The sequence below is a fragment of the Somniosus microcephalus genome, chromosome 16 (assembly GCF_052327205.1).
Source record: "Somniosus microcephalus isolate GS21.2 chromosome 16, FLI_Smic_1.0, whole genome shotgun sequence".
Lineage (NCBI taxonomy): Eukaryota > Metazoa > Chordata > Chondrichthyes > Squaliformes > Somniosidae > Somniosus > Somniosus microcephalus.
In genome coordinates, this window is record NC_141002.1 from 33294661 (window position 1) to 33317672 (window position 23012).

Consider the following 23012-nt stretch of genomic DNA (forward strand, 5'->3'; position numbering starts at 1 on the left):
AGCCATTGAAGAACCCTTAAATAACACTGTTAATTACCAGTGCTGTTCAGTAATAGCAGCAGCAGTGGGAGACTAGAAGGCCTTCATTGCCTTTGGATAGCTGGAGTTTTCCAATGCCAGTCCTTTCAGATGAACCTGGTAAGCTCAATGGATTCTGATTGGGAGCATTTGGAACATCTGTAGGAACCTGGGTTGGAAGTTCATTTTGAGCTCAGTTATTCTTCCCAGCAGGAAAATTGCAAGCTGTCCATTGGGCCATGTACTTCTGCACATTCAGCAGTATTTCTGGCAAATGGTTTTGGTAGAGATTTATGTTAGCCCTTAGAATTTGAAGTCTGCCACAGACCATTTAAAGGATATTGCATCTGTAAAGACCATGTGGCCAGTGGCACAGCATCTGTTCTTTTATTGCTTATCTTGTATCCCAAAAGGGCTCCAAATCATTTTATGCAGTTAGCGATTAAGAGGACTTAGCTGAGAGGATCTGAATCATAGAGGAGGTGATCATCTGCGCACAGTGAAATGTTATGGTCTGACGCTCTGATCTATGGGTTTCTGAATTGGTAATTGATTTGTATTGCCAGGGGAAAAATGAGGAGCAGGAAAAGAATAAGGACCCTTGGCAGGAGCCATTGGTGAGGTTGAAGATTGTGCAGGTTTTGTTGGTAGTTACTGTGGATGTACGGCCCATATAGTGGAGGGTGATGAACTGATCACTGAAACCCATTTGAGTAATTTCATTCCACGATTGAATGCTTTACCTGCACCAGGAACAGCAGAAGGCTCGATATGGTTTGGGTAGGATATGGTGATGGATGGTGAGATGCTGGACATTGTCCACTGATTCTCTGCGTTAGATATTTCCGGTCTACCGTAGATAATGGCTTGAGTTCAGTGAAGCTGATCATTTCTGTAAGTGGTCCCTGCATCTTATGTCCAGGGAAATGGGATTGGCTCCAGTTGAAGGGGTAGCGATGGGCTGAATGGCCTCGTTCAATGCTGTAATTTCTATGACCCTATGACATTGATAAAAGAAAGACTAATTAAATAATGTCTTATCCTGTCTGTCAGAGTGTTTCATATTCAGTAAATTTGTTTGAACTGCAATGTTGTAATGTAAACAACAGGATGAATACAAGATCCAGAGCCATTCATTACAGGTTATTAAACACAAGTTGTCTTGATAATTGAAGAAGGTGTACCTAATATTTGAGTCCAGAGTTTTGTTTCTTGGATATTATACAGTTAACTGACAAGGATTTTAAAATGGGAACTAAATCATCTAAGAATAAGTTTGCTGTGGATCTATCAGGATATAATATTCACACCCTTCTTCAGGCAAAAGTTAGAGATTCTTGTTTTGTCAACTTAAAGAGTGGTATGCTCAACCTCTAATATTTATTCATCAGCTGTGTGCATATATAAATGTGTAGCATCTAACAGCAAGACATAAACCGCACAGCATCAGACATGAGAAAAGGGTCAGGTTTGACATATTGTGCACTATAAATATGGTAATGTAGTCTAAAGCCACACTGTTTGTAATTAGAATTATGCTAGTTCCATGCGAGAAAAGGGCCATCAAGACCATTACATCCACAGACCAGTCTTCTCTTAAACTTCACTTAAACTTCTGAGGGAAAGTTTATTTCTCTCTGCTCCCTAAAAGTAAATGAAGCAAAACATCAGAATCTCCAAATTAACATGCTACATCACTTGTTCTTGACTAGTTGCTGTCCTTGCCATGCCATTTCCATTGCCCCGAAATTCCTGAAGAATTTTGCGACTCATGGTTTTAGCACCTTGGGAACCATCATGCCCAAACAACATTTGACTACCTCTGTATGCAGTAGCAGCAGTCCCACTGCTCTTCAGGAACTGCATGTCACATCTGTCCTCACCGACCTAGATTACCTTCTGCTCCGCCAACAGCTCCAATTAAAAAAATCTCATCTTTCTCTTTAAATCCCTTCATGGCCTTGCCCTTCCCTATCTCTCTAACCTCCTTGTGGCCTACAACCCCCCAGAACTCTCCATTCCTCTGACTCTGAGCTCTTGTGCAACCCCGCCATTGGCGGCCGCGGCTTAAGCCACCTAGGCCCTGGGCTCTGGAATTCTTCCCTAGGCCCGTATGCCTCTCCACCCCCCTCTCCTTCAAGTTCCTCCTTAAAACCCAACTCTGTCCAAACTTTTGGTCGCCCCTTCAAATATTTTCTCCTTTGGCACAGTGTCCATTTTTGTCTGATTACATCTCTGTGATGCGCCTCGGGGTGTTTTTCTACGTTAAGGGCTCTATATCAACGCAAGCTGTTTCATGTGCTGCCCTTGTCCTATAATAAACATTAGCAAGGTGTAAGTGTACAAGGGCCAATGGTGTAAGTGTACAAGGGCCAAAGGAAGGGCTATTTGTTGCCAACAGCTCTTCAAGGGATGCTGGTCATCCTTAAAAGTGAACTGGTCAAAATTCCAACAATACACCAAGGAAGGCTTCGAGGCAGATGGGGTCCAGCTTTTAAGATGTTGTTTGTAATTTAATTTTTTTGCAAAGTATTTGAACAGAATAATAGGTAAAGACAAAAATAGCTACAGACACAGCAGGTGCTTGTAGAAGTCAGTCCTGTTATAACTAAGTATATGGAAAGAAGTTTCCAATGGAGTGCCTGTTTGATGTGGGAGCTGAGTATCTGTTCTGCTTCAAGTGCAATATGGGCGATTTCCCAATTTACATAAAATTTATGCCTGTAATGATTCTGTGCACATTGGGTAATGAGTCGAGTGCATGGCACATAATAAGTCTAGTGCATATAGGTATTAAGCTTAGGGCACAGTAGGTAGCAAGCCAGAATTGGAGGAGCGCAGACCTCTTGTGAGGGCTGTAGGGCTGGAGGAGTTTACAGAGATAGGGAGGGCCGAGGCCATGGAGGGATTTGAAAACAAGGATGAGAATTTTAAAATTGACTCAGTGATCCAGTAAATACCAAAGCAGAAAAAGGAAACAGATCAGTGGCAGTTGCTGGACATCTGTTTTGTTGAACACATCTATTTATTATCTCAGTGTATGCAAACTGGATAGCTTTATAAAGAGATTTGTGTCCTTTGAACTCTTAACGGCATATCTGTTACCAGCTAACAATTACTGAACTGGGTTGATTATGGATGGATTTTGTCTATAAATAGATATCAATGTTCTTAGAGCAGTGGTTTCCCTTGGCAACAATAACAATTTCATTAGTGCCCACCATAATTGCCCTTTAGATTTAAATTTCTCTGATCAAAAATAAAGAAGTGCTATTTACATTGCCATGTAGCTTTAGCAAGCTTTAATTTACAGGAATCAAAGCTAAGGCTGTATTTTCTATTGCCTCCACATTCTTTTTTTCCACATCCCTTACCCTTCATTTAAAGGGTATCTGTAATTCATTAAAGTTATAGCTTCAGCTTCTCAGGCGTTTAAGCAGCGGTAGATGATTCCTGTGCTAATACTGGGGTGAGAGGTCAAAGTGCTGAATGACTATTCTTTTTTCTGTTGGTGTAAACAGAGACATAAAAATGGGCAAATTCCTCACTTAATAGGTTGGAACTCCTCAATAGTGTTAAATCTGAGGCATTTTGCGTAGCGTAATCTTGAGAAGGAAGCTACTATTTGTTTACCTTTTCAGGCTCTGGCCTGATTTCAATGGAAAAATCAACAACACGACAACTTTGAGTAGAGCTTCTTGCTGCCAAAAAGACATTGAAAGGATGTGGCAGCATTATTTCAACAATCTATTCAGACTGTCTTTGGTAGAAGCTCGACTCTAATTTTCCTTGTTGCTCGCCCCAGCCCAATGTACCACACGTCCCAAGCGATCTGCTTATTCATCATGAACGAATTTGGCACCTATGTGTCCTGTACAGAGCCAGATTGGAGAAGTCTTGAGTACTTGCTGTTGGGAGTGGGGCAAACTTGATTTGTTTGTGCTGCCTCTATTACAACAAGTTATCATCCTTGCTCTCGCGTATGCTGTGGCAATGCATCCATCTCCTGCCTTTCACTGCATTTAGAGTGAGGCGGTTGTTAGATGTCCAACATGCATGCATTCAGTCCTTTGCTCTATTTTCGTGCCAGGATTATATCAGACACAAGATTGCATCAATTCTACAATCTCACAAGGGATATTAAATTTTAAGGAACTAGGCCAGATCAAGCTTCTAATAGCAGTGCTCAATTTATTCCCAATGTCATCACATCACGTTAGTTTTACTCACATTGTTTTTTACTCCTACCCAGCACATATCTCCATTGTAATGGTGCCTTGTTGTAGCTAATGCAATTTAGCAATCATCACCAGTATCCAAAAAGGTGCTTATAACATAGCTACCCATTGCCATTGTTACATAATGCTGCTTTACAACCTGTTTGTAATTAGGGCCAACTGTAATGAAAGGGAGACCCCTCTGCAAGACCATTTTTGGGAGTGAACACAGGTGAAGAGTGTTTTTATATGGTTTCTTTGTTAGATAGTAAGCTATAACCAATGCGTGTTACATTAGCGACTATGATCCAGTAACAATTCCTCTAATGAGTGCCATTTTAATCTTCTTGTTAATTTGTATATTCATTATTGCAGGGTTTTGTTTTTCTGTGTTTTTTGAGATACCAGTGTGACAAGTAGAGTGTTTCTTTTCATTTCAAATCATGACATCTATGGGTAGGGGAGAAGGCGTAGAACAGGTAAATCACCTGCAGAGGGGGATCACAATTTGGGGTGGAACCTGGATCAGTCTGGTTTAGCCTCGTGTATAAAGTGCCCAAAATTCCAGTCGTGAGGGGGGCGGGGCAGTTGGAGAGAAACAGGTGAGTTTTCTGACCACCCACCTCATGTCCGAGAAATACTTTGGAGGTGTATTTGGGGCGTTCCCAAGCTGCCCTGGGAATATTGTCCATTACATTCACCCTAGGCCCTATAGAACTCAAGCCAGCTGAGAGCAGGTGTGAGTTCCACTGTGGACCTAATAAAGGTCCAAGACTGACCAAGAGAATGGTAAGCCATCCCAGAGAGGATCAATTTCTTTAAGAGGTCTACCCTGTTGGAGTGAAGAAATAAAAATAAGCTAATTATCCAAATGGGCATAATTATAGGTGCAGGTTGGGGAGAATTGAGTACTATTAGCACTAGACCTTTCAGGTGGGATTTCCATCAGTTCTTAACCATTTAAAATTCACTGACATCAGTAGACTAAAATTGGCTTTGTTGTGCATGTGAAGTCACACTTTGGGTTATTGGAATTGATGGCTTGTTAACAGGAGTGGCTATTGAAGCTGAGCGTAAGAGTAAGCATAACAACCAAGTTATGAACTTTTTTATTGGACATATTATAGCTGAATCGTTTTTTTTTTACAAAGGATCTCCGAATCGTGCATGTTTTTGGGAGGGGTGAGGTGGAACTTTGATCAAATTGAATTTTAAAATTTCACCCGTGAATGTGGGGTTCTGTTTACACAACTAGGAAAAGGTTTAGGAAAGAAAGTTAAAAGTTGTCGGTATATATGTTGAGGTTTTTTTTGGGGTGTAATAGCATTGGCATTCTGAGAGGTTGCTAGTAGAAATTACTGAGCCTGACCATGGAAAGAGGCTGTTGACATCTGTACAGGAAAAGGTTTTTTAACCCAGGGTATGTCACTAAACCTGTTATTTATCTGTATCTGATGATTGAGCTCCTCACACAGTCGGGTGAGTCATTACTTTCAGTGCTGCCATCAGTGTTCCATCTAAACGAAGATGAACAGAAATAGAAACAAGTAACAAAATATGATCAACTCCAACTCTGAGTTTTATGAAGAATCCTATTTTAGGCCCATCAAGCCTTCTTCATTTGACCTAAAAATGTAACCTATTTTGATATGTTTCATGGCTCCTTCTGTTTAAATGGGATTCTGATCTGTCTCACTCTTTGATCGTAAATCTCACTTCTAACATTCTAGCAAGATTGATAGGCCTGCTGATGGTATCCAGATAGTGCGACTCCTCTTTAAAGCTATATACACAGTGAATATTTGAATTATTATTAAGTTATAGAGGATTTACACAAACCTTTGATTAATATGTTAGGAAAGGAAAAATGCACCAGAAGGAAAAGAAGTCCTTTCAATTTACAGTACTTTCGTTTTCCTGTTTCTGGTTATGTAAGACGGCTCGGATCAGGGTGCTGTAACTCATTGCAAGTAATGGCTAGCTTGAAGCAATCTTGCAGTGGGATTTTGTTCCGATGGATCTGTAAATAAAGACCACTATATGTAATGTGGCAATGTAGTTAATTATCTGCATCATCAGTGCTATCAATCTGACTTGCCATTTTTAGCCAGAAAGTACACATTAGGAACAAATCAGTTGATTCATTAAAGATTAATCCTCAGGCATTACAGATGCGCACTCTCTAGGCAAGATGGTTAATGTTAAATTATTTTTTGTTTATTTTGTGACCATTAAGAATGATTAGTGCATGAGTTTCAGAATTCAATTTAGAAATAATCAGAGACGTTTTTTTATTCATTCCTGGGATGTGGGCGTCGTTGACAAGGCCAGCATTTATTGCCCATCCCTAATTGCCATCAAGAAGGTGGTGTTGAGCCGCCGCCTTGAACCGAAGGTGAAGGTACTCCCATAGTGTTGTTAGGGAGGGAGTTCCAGGATTTTGACCCAGTGACGATGAAGGAACAGCGATACATTTCCAAGTCAGGATGGAGGGGAACTTGAAGATGATGGTGTTCCCATGCACCTGCTGCCCTTGTCCTTCTAGGTGGTAGAGGTTGTGGGTTTGGGAGGTGCTGCCAAAGAAGCCTTGACGAGTTGCTGTAGTGCATCTTGTAGATGGTACACACTGCGGCCACGGTGCGCCGGTGGTGGAGGGAGTGAATATTTAAGGTGCTGGATGGGGTACCAATCAAGTTGGCTGCTTTGTCCTGGATGGTGTCAAGCTTCTTGAGTGTTGTTGGAGCTGCACCCATCCAGGCAAGTGGAGAATATTCCATCACACTCCTTGTGCCTTGCAGATGGTGGAAAGGCTTTGAGGAGTCAGGAGGTGAGGCACTCACCGCAGAATACCCAGCCTCTGACCTGTTCTTGTAGCCACAGTATTTATGTGGCTAGTCCAGTTAAGTTTCTGGTCAAAACTTAATACTACAGGCTGTGCTTTGGCAGTTTGTAAAGTGTGAGAAGTATACAAAATTAATAGTCCAATACCTTCTGCAAAAGTCAATTTATAAGTTGATTGTGAAAAGATATTTGTCTTTTATTTTGGTTGGTGGGTGGGTAGAACACGCTCTTTTTCAGACATGGCTCAGTGGTGGCACTCTCACCTGAGTCAGAAGGTCAAGGGTTCAAGCCCCACTCCAGAGACTTCAACACATAATCTAGGCTGGCACTCCAGTGCAGTATTGAGGAAGAGCAGGGGAATCCTCCTGGTGTCGCGGCCAACATTTATCCCTCAACCAACATCACTAAAGCAGATGATTTGATCATTATCACGTCACTGTTTATGGGACCTTGCTGTGCATGAATTGGCCCCCGCATTTCCCTACATTACAACAGTGACTGCACTTCTAAAATGCTTCAGTGACTGTGAAGCGCTTTGAGATGTTCTGAGGTCATGAAAAGCGCTATATAAATAGAAGTTCTTTATTTCTGCCAGTTTGGCGCATATGCAAAAGCATTGGCCCAGAAATTCGGGTCGGGGGCTTCCCGCGGGTGTAAGCCCCCGACCTGCACTTACCTAGCGCGCTGGCCATTGAGCTGTGGGCCCCGTGGGATTCCGATCCGGGGCCTGGTCCAGCTGCCGGCGCGCAGTGCTCGCGTATCCCAGGGGCACAGTTAGTTCAAAGCGTCCCCTGGGATCATGTGGGCCATGGAGAGCCAATCGGAGCAGGGAATGCCCATTCATAAGTTTGACAGGAAGAGCTGTCAAAACTTATAAATAATACGGGCCCCAAAAATCACTAAATCTTCAAATAAATTTTTTTTTTTAATCATATTTTTTAAATAAACTATAAATTACATGAAATAACTATTTTAAACAATAATTTAAATTTTTGAAAAAAAAATAATTTTATTTTCTAATGGGGCTAAAAATAAACTTACCTTGCTTCAAAGTATTTAAAAATAATAAACCTGTGGGAAAAATGTTTTAATTTTAATTAATTCACCACTTACCTTGTAAAAAGCAGGCCTTACGCCTGCTTTTTAAATGTGTAACTTCTGCAGAGTTACCCTCCCAGGAAAACCTGCAAAAAAAATGTAAAATAACAACAGAAAATGCTGGAAAAACTCAGCAGGTCAGGCAACATCCGTGGAGAGAAATTTGAGTTGACGTTTCGGGTCGAACCCTTCTTCAAAACTGGAAAGAAAAGAAACTAGATCGAAGGCAGGGCTGCGATCGGACAAAAGAATAAAAGAAACAAAAGAAGTAAAAGAGATTAGAAGAGATTAAAAAACGTAAGTTCGATGCGCACGTGCAGCCTCTCCTGCGCACGCGTTCGAACTCTGAACCCCTTCATTCAGGGGAACGGAAGTGCCAGTTTCCCGCGCTTGCGCAATGCATGCAGGAAACCAGCACTTCCATTGGGCCTACGGGTGAGTACCCCGTGCGTACTCATCCATGAAGACCCGAATTTCTGGGCCATTATTTACCCAATGTAGATCTAAGAATAGGAGGAGCCTGTGAATTTTTCATTTTCCTTTTGGTGAACCACCGTGTTCACAATGAATGTAAGTAACAGTCAGGCTGCAATTTGGTTTACTTGTTAGTAAGGTGCAGAAAACAGCTTCTTGAGAATATAGAATCATGGAAATTTCAGCTCAGTAGGAGGCCATTTGGTCCATCGAACCCGGGGCGCTGCTAGCTCCCCTATCTGGATCATCTACTTCAACACACATCCCTTTAAATAATTTTCTTGTTTGCATATTTCCTCTAAATGGTTTTCGTTCAGTAGCAAAATCATCATTTCCACTCAGCTCAGTTTGGTTTGGACTATAGAAGTTACCATTTTTAAAGAAACGTAGCATTAGCCCCTTCGCCCTATCCACCCACCCCGCTTCATTCTTGATGTGTATGAGCAACAGGTATTTTTAAGAAAATCCATTTCCACATTTCAATTAATTGTCCAAAATTTGCCAGCCATCGTTTTTGGTTGGAACTTATTGCAGACTTCTGGAGTGTCTGTGGAAGATCGAACTAAGTGTTTTAATTAAAATATCTCTGGTTCTGTGTACATTCAAAAATGCATATTAAACAAAAAATGCAGAACAGAAAATTATTCCATTTGTTGGCGAATGAAGCTTGCATTTTATATTATCTCCACCTAAGTGAGGAGATCTGGACTTGCTGGAAGGCACAGTAACCCCTGATGTAAGGTCATCGACCTTAAACATTAACTCTGGTTCTCCCTCCACTAGGGTTGCCAACCCTCCAGGGTTGTCCTGGAGTCTCTAGGAATTGAAGAGTAATCTCCAGGGCACTGCTGCGAGCAACCCTGGAGAAAAATCATAGGAGCATTAATGGTTGGGGTGGGGCGGTGGGAGGCAGGACGTCAAGTAATGAAAACTCCAGAAATGTATTCGACCAGGGTTGGCAACCTACTCTTCACAGCTGCTGCCTGACCTGCTGAATGTTTCCAGCATTTTCTGTTTTTGATTTAGATCTCCAGTATAGGCAATATTTTGCCTTTTGTTTCCTACGTTAACTCCTGTGATGTGTTCTTTACTTTAGCTGGACAACGCTGATGAACAAGCAGCTCAGATTCGCCGGGAACTTGACGGGAGGCTACAGATGGCTGAGCAATTGGCTAAAGTGAGTGTTGTCTGAAAATGAATACCCGGTGTCATTAGTCTGTTAGCTATGTTAATAAAACAATGTAAGCTCACCCGTTTTGTGCACGTATCTCAGACGTGAGATGCAAAGGTTACAGCAATGCAGTTTTGGCATGTGATCACATTAAGGTGACTGAACAGCTATCTCAATGTTATTAACGATCTTGCAGATGACGCACGCTTTATGTCCACAAGCATTACTTCCTTCAAAACCTTTTGCATCCACGTCTATAATATGTGACTGAGTCAGTTGGGAAAAGCTAATCGGGCTGATTTTCCTCCCTTTTGCACGCGGGCATGCTCAGTTCACCAGATGCAAAGCAGAGGTAAAAGGTCAGGGGCGGGTGTAAGTAGCTCTCCCGCCTCATTTTCCTCCCTCACACTGGAATGGTGCCCATTCTGAGGTCACCCGGAAGAAATTGGCCCTGGACCCTGTCTCCAGCAGCCCTCTGATTGGAGGATTCGAGGGAGGCAAAGGAGACCGCGATAAGGGCATTCTTTTTGGGGCAGTGGGACAGGCATCAGAGATGGTGGCCCCAAATAGGGTTGCCAACTCTAGTTGGATGTATTCCTGCCGATTTTATCACATGATCTTCTGTCGCCCACCTCCCCGCCCCCAAGCTCTCACCATTGGTTGCTTGACATATCCAACCTCACAGCGCATCGCCTTCCCATGCCAATTGGGAAGTGAATAGATTCTTCATTACCCATTTGGATGATTCTTGACCTGCAGTCAAATAACCATATTTTACCATCTCCGATATTTTTTTAACTAATAAGTAAAAGTGTTCAAAGGAAAGTTTTTTTTTAACGGAATTTATTTTTAATTCCCCAATAATTTTACTCCCTGGTAGCTCACAGCAGTGTCCTGGAGATCCATCTTTAATTCCTGGAGGGTTGGCAACCCTATTCCCAAAGCCAGTGGCCATTACTGCTGCTACAGGCCTCTCGGGACTGCAATAGTGGTTCCATTCTTGTCCGATTTCCAAGCACAGGATCCTCCCAAGGAACAGGCCTGTGTCTAGGATACATTGGGTTTAGAGTAATGAATTGAAGCCACAAATAAGGGCAATATTCAGGCCAGATTAGACCGAGTGCACTTCGGGTACACTTCTGACAAACACCCAACCAGAAGAGGAGGTGGGGGGATGGGTAAACTAGTTCCGCTGTATTTGTTTATACTGGTAACCCATGCAACATTAGCTATACTGTCACAATACCACATAGAGAATGTCAGCTGCCCATCACTGTCTGTCAGTGACACCTTGATGTGCGTCACATCTAGATTTGTTCTTATTCTACTCTTTTTTAAAGGAGCGAAAATTTCTAAAGTTTGTCCAGAAGGATATGGAAAATATGTACATAGAAGAGCTGAAATCTTCTGTCAATCTGCTCATGGCTAACCTGGAAAGCCTGCCAGTGGCAAAAGGAGGCCCAGAATTTAAACTTCAGAAGCTGAAGCGGTCCCAGAATTCCTCCTTTTTGGACATTGGAGATGAAAATGAAATTCAGCTCTCAAAATCAGATGTTGTGCTGTCATTCACACTAGAGGTGAGTTGATTGTGTAGCCCATAGGAATTCATATTCCGTTGCAATTTTTAATTCGCTGCTGCCAAATTGTTAAATAATTTGTTATCATGTTGACATTTATAGAAAAACAAGAATGAATCTGTTCTCTTCTGAGATCCTGCTACACAACCCGCTGACAGCTGTGTTTGAATGGAGCTGAGAGAAAGGAGACAAATGTGATTCTTGATTTGGTTTTAAATGGTCGCAAATGAATCAACTTATCAGTCACGATTCATTTCTCTTTGAATAGAACCACGGATTTAACATTTTTGGTACTAATTTGATAGTCAAACCATCAGAAGCTACAGAATTGAGAGTGTGAAGAACGGAAGTGCCACGTTTAAATCAGCAGAAGGTGATCTTCCAGAGTTTGAATTGAGATGAATTGTCAGGAGTGAAAAGGGGGAAAGCCATCAATTGCAGAGAGAGATTTAACTGTGCGATTCTTCATCAAGCAGCATTCACACACTTGCAGTCTAGCAGGGTTTGCTGGATAGTGGTATTGAGGCCAGTTGTCGCATCCTTACTGCTGCCCCACTAAGATCAGCACAGACAAGGGTTCAATAAAGTGAGAGAGGGTTGTCGGTCTCCATCGCTTCTCACTGTGCTATAGTTCAATCATTGCATCGCAATCTCTTCATGCCCTTCATTGTGGCAATAAACTTCTTCAAAGTTTTTATCAATGCAATTACCATGTATAGTCTGAAAACCCTTGCATAGATTTTTTTTCCCACCAGAAGTGTGGCGAAATAGGATGAACCCGCAGTCACCCCGTCCTATTTTCCTGGGGCAGCGCTAGTTTGATATGCATGACTTGCTTACTGTTATTAAGAGGGAGGGAAGTGCTGTGCTGTTGCAATGTAGAAAGGCAGGTGATTAAATCTAGGAGGCAGAGACAGCACAGAGAAACCTGCAAATGTCTGAAAGAGGAGCAGCTTCAAGTGTAGCAGCTATGGCCAGAACGCCCACATTTTCAGATGCCTCAGTAGACATCCTCATGGCAGAAATAAGGGCAGTGACTCCTAGGGCCCGAGGGGAAGGAGCCCAATAAAAAAATGTTTGTATGGGTCATTGCATGACTTCGGAGGGAGATCCCCCTCTTGTTTGTGTTCATTCTCTTTTGCTATGGGCAGTCTTCTCCAGCAACCAGAGTACAAGAAGTGAGAAGTTCCTATTGTCGTGGTGACATTCAGTGGTGGCCAAATGTCACTATGCAGGCCAGAGTAGCTGTTCGTGAAACTTGCATGCTGCATTAGGATCCTTCTGGTTTGAATGCATGTATGGGTGTGAGTAAAGGAACACTTCCTGGTGTAAAGGTTGGCTGTACAAAGTGGATCTTGCTGTATAAAGGGCATCCATGATGAGCATTGAAAATATTTTGAGATAGTGTGTGGAAAGATTATCTGCAAGTGCAATACCTGCTTAGTAAACTGCATGAATGGAAGGTAATTTTTTTTCTCGTATCTTGGCTGACCTGGTAAGGTCATTTAATGTCTTTCTGTGTTGTCACCAAGTACACGGGGTGTTGTTCATAGCGTTGACACTAGTGTACACCACCGCCCATTCACCCTGGGCTTTTCTTCTTTCTGTGGAGGAGTGGGGGAGGTGGTGATGTCCTGCTTCAGCAGGTAATATCCTCCCTATCAGCAGGCAGGCTGCCAATCACAGGTGTTTTCCCTGCATGGAGCTTCTGCAAATTATTCAAATGGTGCAGGCCCTGGAAAAACATGCAGGATCAGCATGCAAGGCTTTGGATGGGTGTCCGTCCCACTTCCTGTTTGACGTGCACCCAATTGGAAGATCTAGGATAATATTTCCTCCTCCTGTGCATGAAGTTGGCAGGTTGTCGTCGTGTGACTCACTGACCTAAAATATTTGCTGTTGACGAGCCAGCACTTTAGCCACCAATACAGATACAGGACCGCCAGTAAAGCATGCTTTCCTGGTACAGGTAGCAGCCACAATCTTTCCCTTTCCTCCACTCTCTGCAGCTGTTTCAGTGGCCTCAGGCTTTATTATAGCAATAGGAGCAAGTTTTATCTCAGAACTTTATCCTTGCTCGTTCGAGGAATCAACTGCAGTAAAGAACAATTTTGTAGAAAACCGGAGCTTTAAGAGGAATTGTTCAACATTTTTTTTTTTAAAACCTCCAGCTAATGTCAGTTAGCTCAGGTCTCATTTTACATAATCCACGTGTATCTACTTAGTCATAGAGTCATAATGGCACAGAAGGAGGGCGCTACCAAAGATCGTGGCTGAGTTTCACGGGAGGCGTTGGCGGTGCCGCGCCCGGGTGCGAGTTGCTTTGTGCCCAGTTAGTGAGGGTGCTAATGGGAGGTGCAAAGCAACCAAATTTTTCCCCCCTAGAGTTATAACGGCACAGAAGGAGGCCATTCAGTCCATCGAGTCCGTGACGGCTCTCTGTAGAGCAATCCAGTCAGTCCCATTCCCCTGCTCTATCCCCGTAGAATTGCAAGTTTATTTTCCTTGTCTATCCCATCACCCCTTGAAAGCATTGAGTGTCTCCGTTTCCACCACTTCAGTTGGTAGCGAGTTCCAGATCCTCACCACTCACTGCGTAAAAAAGTTTTTCCTCACGTCCCCCCTGTATCTCTTGCCCAAAACCCTAAATCTGTGTCCCCTAGTTCTTGAACCATCAACTAGTGGGAACAGCCTTTCCCCATCTAGCCTATCCAAACCTATCATAATCTTGTACACCTCTATCAAATCACCCCTCAACCTCCTTTGTTCTAATGAAAACAAATCCAGCTTCTCCAACCTGTCCTTGTAGCTAAGATCCCCCATCCCCAGAACCATTCTGGTAAATCTCCTCTGCACCCTCTCAAGGGCCTTCACATCTTTCCTAAAGTGTGGTGACCAGAACTGAACGCAATACTCCAGTTGTGGCCTAACCAGTGCTTTATAAAGGTTCAGCATAACTTCTCTACTTTTGTACTCAATACATCCTAATTATGAAGCCCAAGATCCCACTCTCTCAATATGTCCCGTCACCTTCAGGGACCTATGCACATTAACTCCCAGGTCCCTCTGTCCCTGCACACTCTTTCAAACTGTGCCATTAAGTGTATATTGCCTCTCCCTGTTCCTTCTGCCAAAATGCATCACCTCACACTTCTCTGCATTAAATTCCATCTGCCACTTGTCTGCCCATTCTGCTAGCCTTTCTATGTCCTGTTGCAGTCGATTGGTATCATCCTCACTGTTTGCCACACCCCCAAGTTTGGTGTCATCGGCAAATTTAGAAATTCTATTCTGTGTTCCAATATCCAGGTCATTTATTTATATATAAAAGCAATGGCCCCAGCACTGACCTTTGGGGAACACCACTGTCTACAATCCTCCAGTCTGAAAAACAGCCATTTACCACAATTCACTGTTGTCTGTCTTTAAGCCAATTCCTTATCCAAGCTGCCACTGACCCACCTATTCCATGAGCCTCAATTTTGTTAACCAGCCTTCTGTGTGGTACTTTGTCAAACGCCTTTCTAAAATCCATGTAGACAACATCCACTGCATTCCCTTCATCAATCCTCCCTGTTACTTCATCAAAAACTTTTAGACAGCTGCCCCCTCACACAGATGTTAGTGATGCTGTGGAGCAATACACTGTTTTGTTCTGTTAAGAAAAGGGTAGTGACCAGAGTGAAAAGCAGAGGTAAGAAATTAAATGGAATAAACAGCAAGTAGGACATCACCATAGTAACGGGAGGGGAGCTGAATCCTGGTAAACACTTAACTGGTTTCTTAAGAATTGTGACATTAGGATCAAGATTTCTTAAGCTGCAGATAAAAATAAATCACCTGTGGCGACACGCCACCACTGGACATAATCCGCTCACGGCGGCACAGACAGTCTAAGCAGAAGCCCCCAGCCGGGGGCCCTTTCCTCCAGCAACTTGTTTCCCGCAGGGACAGGCTGCCGGGAGCACTCCCTGTCTGGGAAGTATTTAAGTGGATGCGCGGGCTTTTCTAGTTCCTGTTTGTCATGTGGTTGGAATAAAACAGTTGTGTTTTCAATAGCTCTGGTCTCGACTCCCACGTTTGCCGCGGTATCTCAACACTGGTGACCCCGACGCTCAGGACGAATCCTAAGCTAGCATGGCGGATACAAACGCAGTCACGGTTAAATTACCAGACTTTTGGGAGAACCTCGCCGAAGCCTGGTTCATTCAAGCTGAGTCCAGATTCCGGCTGAAAGGCATTACAGTCGACGCCACGAAGTGCGACTACCTCGTCGCCTCGCTCACCTACGCTACAATCCCCAAGGTTTGGGCAGCGCTGCAGAATCCACCAACGGAGGGCAAGTACGAACATCTGAAGGCTGCGCTACTTAAAAAATTTCAAACGTCCTCTTACCAGCGCCACTGCCAACTCCTGGACCTCCCCGGCCTTGGTGACGCTTCACCATCAGACCTGCTGTCCCACATGCTGTCCCTTTCAGACGACAAAAATCCCGGCGCCCTTTTTCGCACGCTTTTCATTCGGCAGCTCCCCGCCAGCATCCGCCCGCTCATTGTGGAGTCTGACTCCACGGACCTGAATGATATAGCCGAAAAGGCCGACCGGCTGCTCTCTGCACAGGCCGCTCGCGACGTCGCGCCCGACCTCACGGCAACGACCACGCGGTCTTCCCGGGCCGCTAGGCCCGACCGCCCTACCACTCCGGGTCACTGCTACTACCACACCCGTTTTGGCGCTAGGGCTCAACGCTGCACGCCACCGTGTACCTTCAAAACACCCCCGCACCGGCCCCCGCGATGGCCGCGGGGCAGAAGGAGCCCCTACTGTACGTCACTGACGACAGAACCAACCGCCGATTTCTGTGCGACACAGGGGCCCAGCACAGCATCACCCCCGCCTCCGCCCTCGAGATCCAACGCGGCACACTGGGTATCACACTGGCTGCAGCCAACGACTCTGAAATCCGCACATATGGCACCCGCATGGTCACGCTCGACCTCGCGGGCCGCCGCTACCGCTGGGAGTTCCTCACAGCCAAGGTCCTCTGCCCACTCATCGGCGCCGACTTCCTACGCGCCCACGGCCTCCTTGTCGACATTCCGAGGCACCGCCTCGTCGACATCAACACTATGGCCCCCATCCCCGGCGCCTTTACCCCGGCCCGTTCGGCCGGCCTGACGACCTACTGCCTCGCCAGAGCCACGGACGACTACTCGGCACTCCTAGCTGAGTTTCCCGCCCTCACTAAACCGACCTTTTCGGCCAAAGCCGCCAAGCACGGTGTGGAACACTATATCCCCACCACCGGCCCCCCAGTTTCTGCCCACGCCCGCAGACTCAACCCGGCCAAGCTGGAAATCACGCGGGCCAAGTTCACCAACATGGAACAACTCGGCATCATCCGCCGCTCCAGCAGCCCTTGGGCCTCGCCCCTCCACATCGCCCCCAAGCCCGGCGGAGGCTGGCGCCCTTGCGGGGACTACCGCCGCCTCAACGACGCCACCACCCCCGATCGATACCCGGTGCCACACATCCAGGACTTCTCGGCCCGACTGGCCGGACGAACCGTCTTTTCCAAAGTCGACCTGGTGCGCGGTTACCACCAAGTCCCCGTACACCCCGTGGACATCCCCAAAACGGCCGTCATCACCCCATTCGGCCTGTTCGAGTTCGTGAGGATGCCCTTCGGCCTCAAGAATGCAGCACAGGCTTTCCAGCGCCTTATGGACTCAGTCCTCCGGGACCTGAACTTCCTATTCGTCTATCTAGACGACATTCTCGTGGCCAGCTCCTCCAAACAGGAACACCTCGAACACCTTCGCATCCTGTTCGGGCGCCTAGCCCAACACGGGCTCATCCTCAGCCCGGCGAAGTGCCAATTCGGCCTAACCGAGATTGATTTTCTCGGTCACCACATCACCCCTGCTGGGGCCGTCCCCCTGCCCAACAAGGTGCAGGCCGTCCAGCAATTCCCCCGCCCCACAACCATCAAGGGCCTCCAGGAGTTCCTCGGGATGGTGAACTTCTACAACAGGTTCATCCCCAGAGCCGCAGCCCTCATGAAGCCCCTATACGACTCCCTCCGAGGAAAATCCGGCAAGATGGACGTAGCCTGGACCACTGACACGGCAGCCGCCTTCGACGCCACCAAAAACGCGCTCGCCGACGCCACTCTGCTCGCGCACCCGAGGGCCGATGCCCGGGTCGCGCTCACCACCGACGCCTCCGACCACGCGGTCGGGGCCGTGTTCGAGCAGTGGGTCAATGGCGCGTGGCAGCCACTTGCCTTCTACAGCCGCCAACTGCGCCCCCCGGAGGTCAAGTACTCCACTTTCGACCGCGAGCTTCTCGCACTCCACCTGTCGGTCCGCCATTTCAGGTTCCTCCTGGAAGGCCGCCCCTTCACCGCGTATGTGGACCACAAGCCACTCACATACGCGATGGCCAAGCACACCGAACCCTGGTCCGCTAGGCAGCAACGCCAGCTCGCGGCCGTCTCCGAGTTTACTACGGACATTCAGCACGTCTCCGGTAGAGACAACGTGGTCGCCGACTGCCTTTCCCGTCCCGCCGTCTGTGCGAATCACCTCGCGGTCGACTACGCACAACTAGCAGCGGCCCAGCTCACGGACCCAGACCTCCTCTCGGCGGCTACCAGCCTGCCAGGGCTACGCCTAGCCAAGGTCGCGCACGGGCCCGAAGCCACGGCAGTCACGTGCGACGTCTCACTCGGCCAACCCAGGCCGGTCATCCCTGAGACCTGGCGCCGCCGCGTCTTCGACGTGCTCCACGGGCTCTCTCACCCGGGTTCCCGCGCATCCGTCAAACTCCTCTCCAAGCGCTTCGTCTGGCGCGGCCTCAGCAGAGATGTTCGGACTTGGGCCACCTCCTGCCTCGCCTGCCAACGGGCTAAGGTACAGCTGCACACCAAAGCACCCCTGGGAGACTTCGAGGTACCCAACCGCCGCTTCGACCACGTACACGTCAACATCGTCGGTCCCCTGCCGCCATCGCAAGGCCAAACTTATCTCCTCACGATGGTCGACCGCTACACACGCTGGCCTGAGGCAGTGCCGCTGACCTCCACCACCACAGCCGACATCGCCAGGGCGTTTGTTAACACCTGGGTTGCGAGGTTCGGCGTACCGGCCGACATAACCTCCGACAGAGGCGCCCAGTTCACCTCCGAACTCTGGACGGCCACAGCACGCAACCTCGGGGTGACGCCCCACCGCACCACGGCGTACCACCCGCAGGCCAACGGACTTTGTGAACGCTTCCACAGGTCACTCAAGGCCTCACTCCGCGCCGGCCTGCAGGACAGTACCTGGACTGACCGCCTACCGTGGGTGCTACTCGGCCTACGCACCGCGGTCAAGGAAGACCTCCAGTCCTCGGCAGCGGAGTTAGTCTACGGACAACCGCTGCGCGTCCCAGGCGAATTCCTTCCGGAGCCTACCAAGCCTTGGTCGGCCGAACAGCAGCGGCTCGACTCTTTCTCTTCCGCTCAGCAGTTCGCCCCACTTCCGGTCAACCGACACGGTGAACTCGCACCTCACGTCCCGCCAAATTTACAGCAGGCGTGCTTCGTCTTCGTGCGACACGACGCGCACCGCGGGCCCCTGCGACCCCCGTACGACGGTCCGTACGAGGTACTACAAACCAGGGACAAGGTCTTCAAGCTGCGACTCGGCGACAGGGTCGAGACAGTCTCCATCGACCGGCTCAAACCAGCACACACACAACCAGGGGAACAGGTCCCCGTGGCTCAGCCTCCAACTAGAGGCCGTCCCCCCGGCAAGCCAGCACAGCCGGCGGCGAACCGCCCGACCCAACCAACCAGACCGGCGACCACTCAGAGCCGCTGCGGCAGAACCATTAGACCACCGTCACGACTAGTCCACTCCTCCTAAGCGGATTCTGGGGGGAGCTCTGTGGCGACACGCCACCACTGGACATAATCCGCTCACGGCGGCACAGACAGTCTAAGCAGAAGCCCCCAGCCGGGGGCCCTTTCCTCCAGCAATTTGTTTCCCGCAGGGACAGGCTGCCGGGAGCACTCCCTGTCTGGGAAGTATTTAAGTGGATGCGCGGGCTTTTCTAGTTCCTGTTTATCATGTGGTTGGAATAAAACAGTTGTGTTTTCAATAGCTCTGGTCTCGACTCCCACGTTTGCCGCGGTATCTCAACACACCTATTGTAAATGTTATGCTGCAGCTCCTATTTGATTTTTCACTCCACAATCAGTCGAAACAGAAACAAATACATAAGGGCTGGTGATGCAACCTGTGCACAGTACTTTCAATGTCAACGTTATTTAGGTGCTACCTTTAGCCAATACCATGAGGCCAACTCGTTTGAATCATTTTCTGGCATTTCTGGATGCAATGCTCAGGATGCATCTGAAGTGCCAGAACCAGACGTTTAGGTGCCAGCTGCTGGTGAAGGGCTGCTGGATGCCCATTCATGAGGATTTCTTGGCAGGGGTTGTGTGTGTGTGGGGGTGGGGGGGGGGTGGGCACACTGGGTAGGGCTGCCAGGGTTTTTGATCTTTTTGCTGGCATGTTGCTCGGGCACATTTTAGGGCAGCCGCACAATTTGAATATTATTTTGGGGGACCTAATGAGGCTTATGCACAGATTTGTGTCACTCACCTACAGTGGCCTGTGCTGGATATCCTGTGCACATTGCAAATCTCCGTGCCTGATTTCTAGGAGGCGAGCACCCAGTGTGTTGGGTACCTGCCATCAGTCCCATTTTGTACATGAGTGATTTAATGTTTGAACTCATACTTTAATATATCATTTAACTAAGGGACTAATATTTGATATTTGGTCGCAGCAACATTTCTTTTGTTTATTTTTCTTTGACAGGGTGTACGTAAACTTGAGGTCATCCAAAACTCCGCTGCCCATGTCTTAACTTCTAGCAAGTCCCATTCACCCATCCCGCCTGTGCTCGCTGACCAACATTGGCTCCCGGTTAAGCAACGCCTCGATTTCAAAATTCTCATCCTTGTTTTCAAATCTCTCCATGGCTTCGCCCCTCCCTACCTCGGTAATGTCCTCCAGCCCCACAACCCTCCAAGATATCTGCACTCCTCTAACTCTGCCCTCTTGAGCAACACCAATTTTAATCGCTCTACCATTGGTGGCTGTGCCTTCAGCTGCCTCAGCCCTAAGCTCTGGAATACCCTCCTTAAACCTCTCCACCTCTCTTTCCTCCTTTAAGATGCTTCTTAAAACCTACCTCTCTTCTGCCCTAATAGCTCCTTATGTGGCTTGGTGTCAAATTTTGTGTTATAACACACCTGTGAAGCGACTTGGGATGTTTTACTACGTTAAAGGTGCTATATAAATACACGTTTTTGTTGTTGTTGTTGTATTTCCATCTGAGATCACTTTTACAAATTAAAAATCAACCTATGCCTCTGAGAATGAATTTATTGAGCAGCTGAGTAATTAGCTTTACCCAATCTCTCCACCCTCCAGAGCAGTTGATATTTGAAATAGATGCCCAACTAATGCAGTTAATTCTGTCTATCAACATGTTTCAGAGCGGCATGAATATCTCATTATGAATGGCATTGAGGGATGTCATGATAAGTACAGATAGCGACACATGCCTCTTGAAATTTGATGGTTCCTAAGCTGCTGGGACCATGCAAATGTCAATGCCAAGGAAGAAAACTGATTTAGGATATGTGACGTAGATTGCAAGGTTCAGTAGGAATTCTTTTCGGGCACTTTTATATTTCTGATTGGGCTCAAAGATAGCCCCACTCAACTCGAGGCCTGTGCCCAGACACTGCTGTGCCATTATTACTGCACCTGTGTGCCACTGTTCCCCATTGGAGGATCAGCAGAAAGAGGCCAATGCTTTCTGTGCTTCTGACCTCCAGTCTCAGCACCCCTAAAAGTCAAGTCCTGGACATCATTCATGATGTGGGCATCAACTCCTTCATATAATAATGTGAAAGATTTCTGTGCTTCAGCCAATGCCTGTCTTAAAGTAGCAAGAACTTATACATTTTCAAAGGTCTTATCTAGCTGTTCCTGAAGCCTCTTTATTGTATTTTTAGATTGTTATAATGGAAGTTCAAGGATTGAAATCAGTGGCTCCCAATCGTATTGTGTATTGCACAATGGAAGTGGAAGGTGGAGAAAAGCTTCAGACTGACCAGGCAGAAGCCTCAAGGCCACAGTAAGTGATTCAGTTTTGATTTTGCACACTTGTTTTGTCTGTAGTGAATTCTAAACATCAGCACCAACGACAACCTTGTTACACAAACTCAGATTTAGTTCCCATTTGGTGGTAGAATGCCAATCGAGTCAGGCATGGTTTTTGCTAGGTCATGGATGTTTGTGTACCATTTGGGAACTGTGTGCCCTGATTTTTTTTATTAGCAAATGTTGCATCAATCTCAGTGCATTGCACTCTCAAATGTTGCTTGCTTTGCTATAGTGGGCCTATATGTTAGGAGATCTACATTAGCCATGTTGTGCCAGACTCTAGCTATTGCACTGTGCACCATCACATATATCTTTGTTCTCCCTGCACTTTCCACAAATTTCTCTTCAGCTTTCTTCTCTTGAGGACATTGACTCCTTGCTGCGGTATTGTTCTGATGATGTCCTCCAGTAACTTGTGCTGCCCCCCACCCCCATGATCGTTCTTCATACGTGAGCCTAGGCTGATAGGGCAAGCAGCTGATTCAGCCATGCGTGCCGTCATAATTGAGCCTGATCCTATTCTCACCTGATGTCCACACACGCACTCTTCGCGCAAGGATAACGGGAGCACTGATTGATTGATTCCATCCTCCTCAACCAGGCGCCCTCAGGCCAATTGTAGCAGCCCTGCTGCAGCCTTGGCTGAGATCAGGTACCTCAGTACAGATTGCACCTGGGACTTTTCTGGTCTGCATGGCATAGCTGCTCACTCGATAAACTAGCCAAGCCATCGGGAGGACAGCAATGTCACAAGAAAAAAACACACCTGCCAGCGATTGTGTGCATGATATTTGTGAGCTTACTGTAAGGGAAGTAAACCTGAGACCAGTGTAAGGAGGAGTCTTTCCTTTTATCAAACATATTCATAATGCATCACAGCTTTTAAACTGTGCAGCAATCTCTTTTAGAGTCTTATTATACCACCAGGAGAAGAGAGCTCCCAAGGTTTTGAAAGCGCAGTGGATTAGTATGAAATGCACACCAGTTGAACAAAAGGTGTTGCTGTGTTATTCTCTATGTTGAATAGAAACAGAAACCACAGCAGAGATGTCAGCCAAATAATTTTGAGGTTCAATATTAAATGTAAATTTATCTTTTATGCCTATTCTTTATATAACTATAGCTTTTCAGAATGATGCAGTGTAAATATGGCCCTCTCTCTATCTCAATACACAAAACAAATCCTGCAATTGGGAAAGAAAGAATAATCTAGTGGGACACTAATAAGTATTTATTTAATTGCTATTTTCATTAGTAGTCGGCTAGCAAAATAAACATCCTCCATTTTAGGTATTTAGTCATTTTGCTGAATGTGTTTTGCAAGGCTACATTTCGTGCAACATTTTTAATTGAGAAGACTAGGTGACGTGCCAAGCTGCATTGT

At 46.5% G+C, this 23012-nt stretch overlaps 1 protein-coding gene across 12 annotated transcripts in view; it reads left to right on the top strand.

The window, feature by feature from the left end:
- Positions 1–23012, top strand: part of cadps2 (Ca++-dependent secretion activator 2) — a 983842-nt gene that overhangs the window by 461594 nt on the left and 499236 nt on the right. For all 12 annotated transcript variants that reach the window (XM_086008788.1, XM_086008791.1, XM_086008779.1 and 9 more), the window contains exons 4-6: positions 9745–9825; positions 11160–11396; positions 21478–21599. In XM_086008788.1, coding sequence (XP_085864914.1) covers positions 9745–9825; positions 11160–11396; positions 21478–21599 — 440 coding nt within the window. The remainder of the gene's footprint in view (positions 1–9744; positions 9826–11159; positions 11397–21477; positions 21600–23012) is intronic.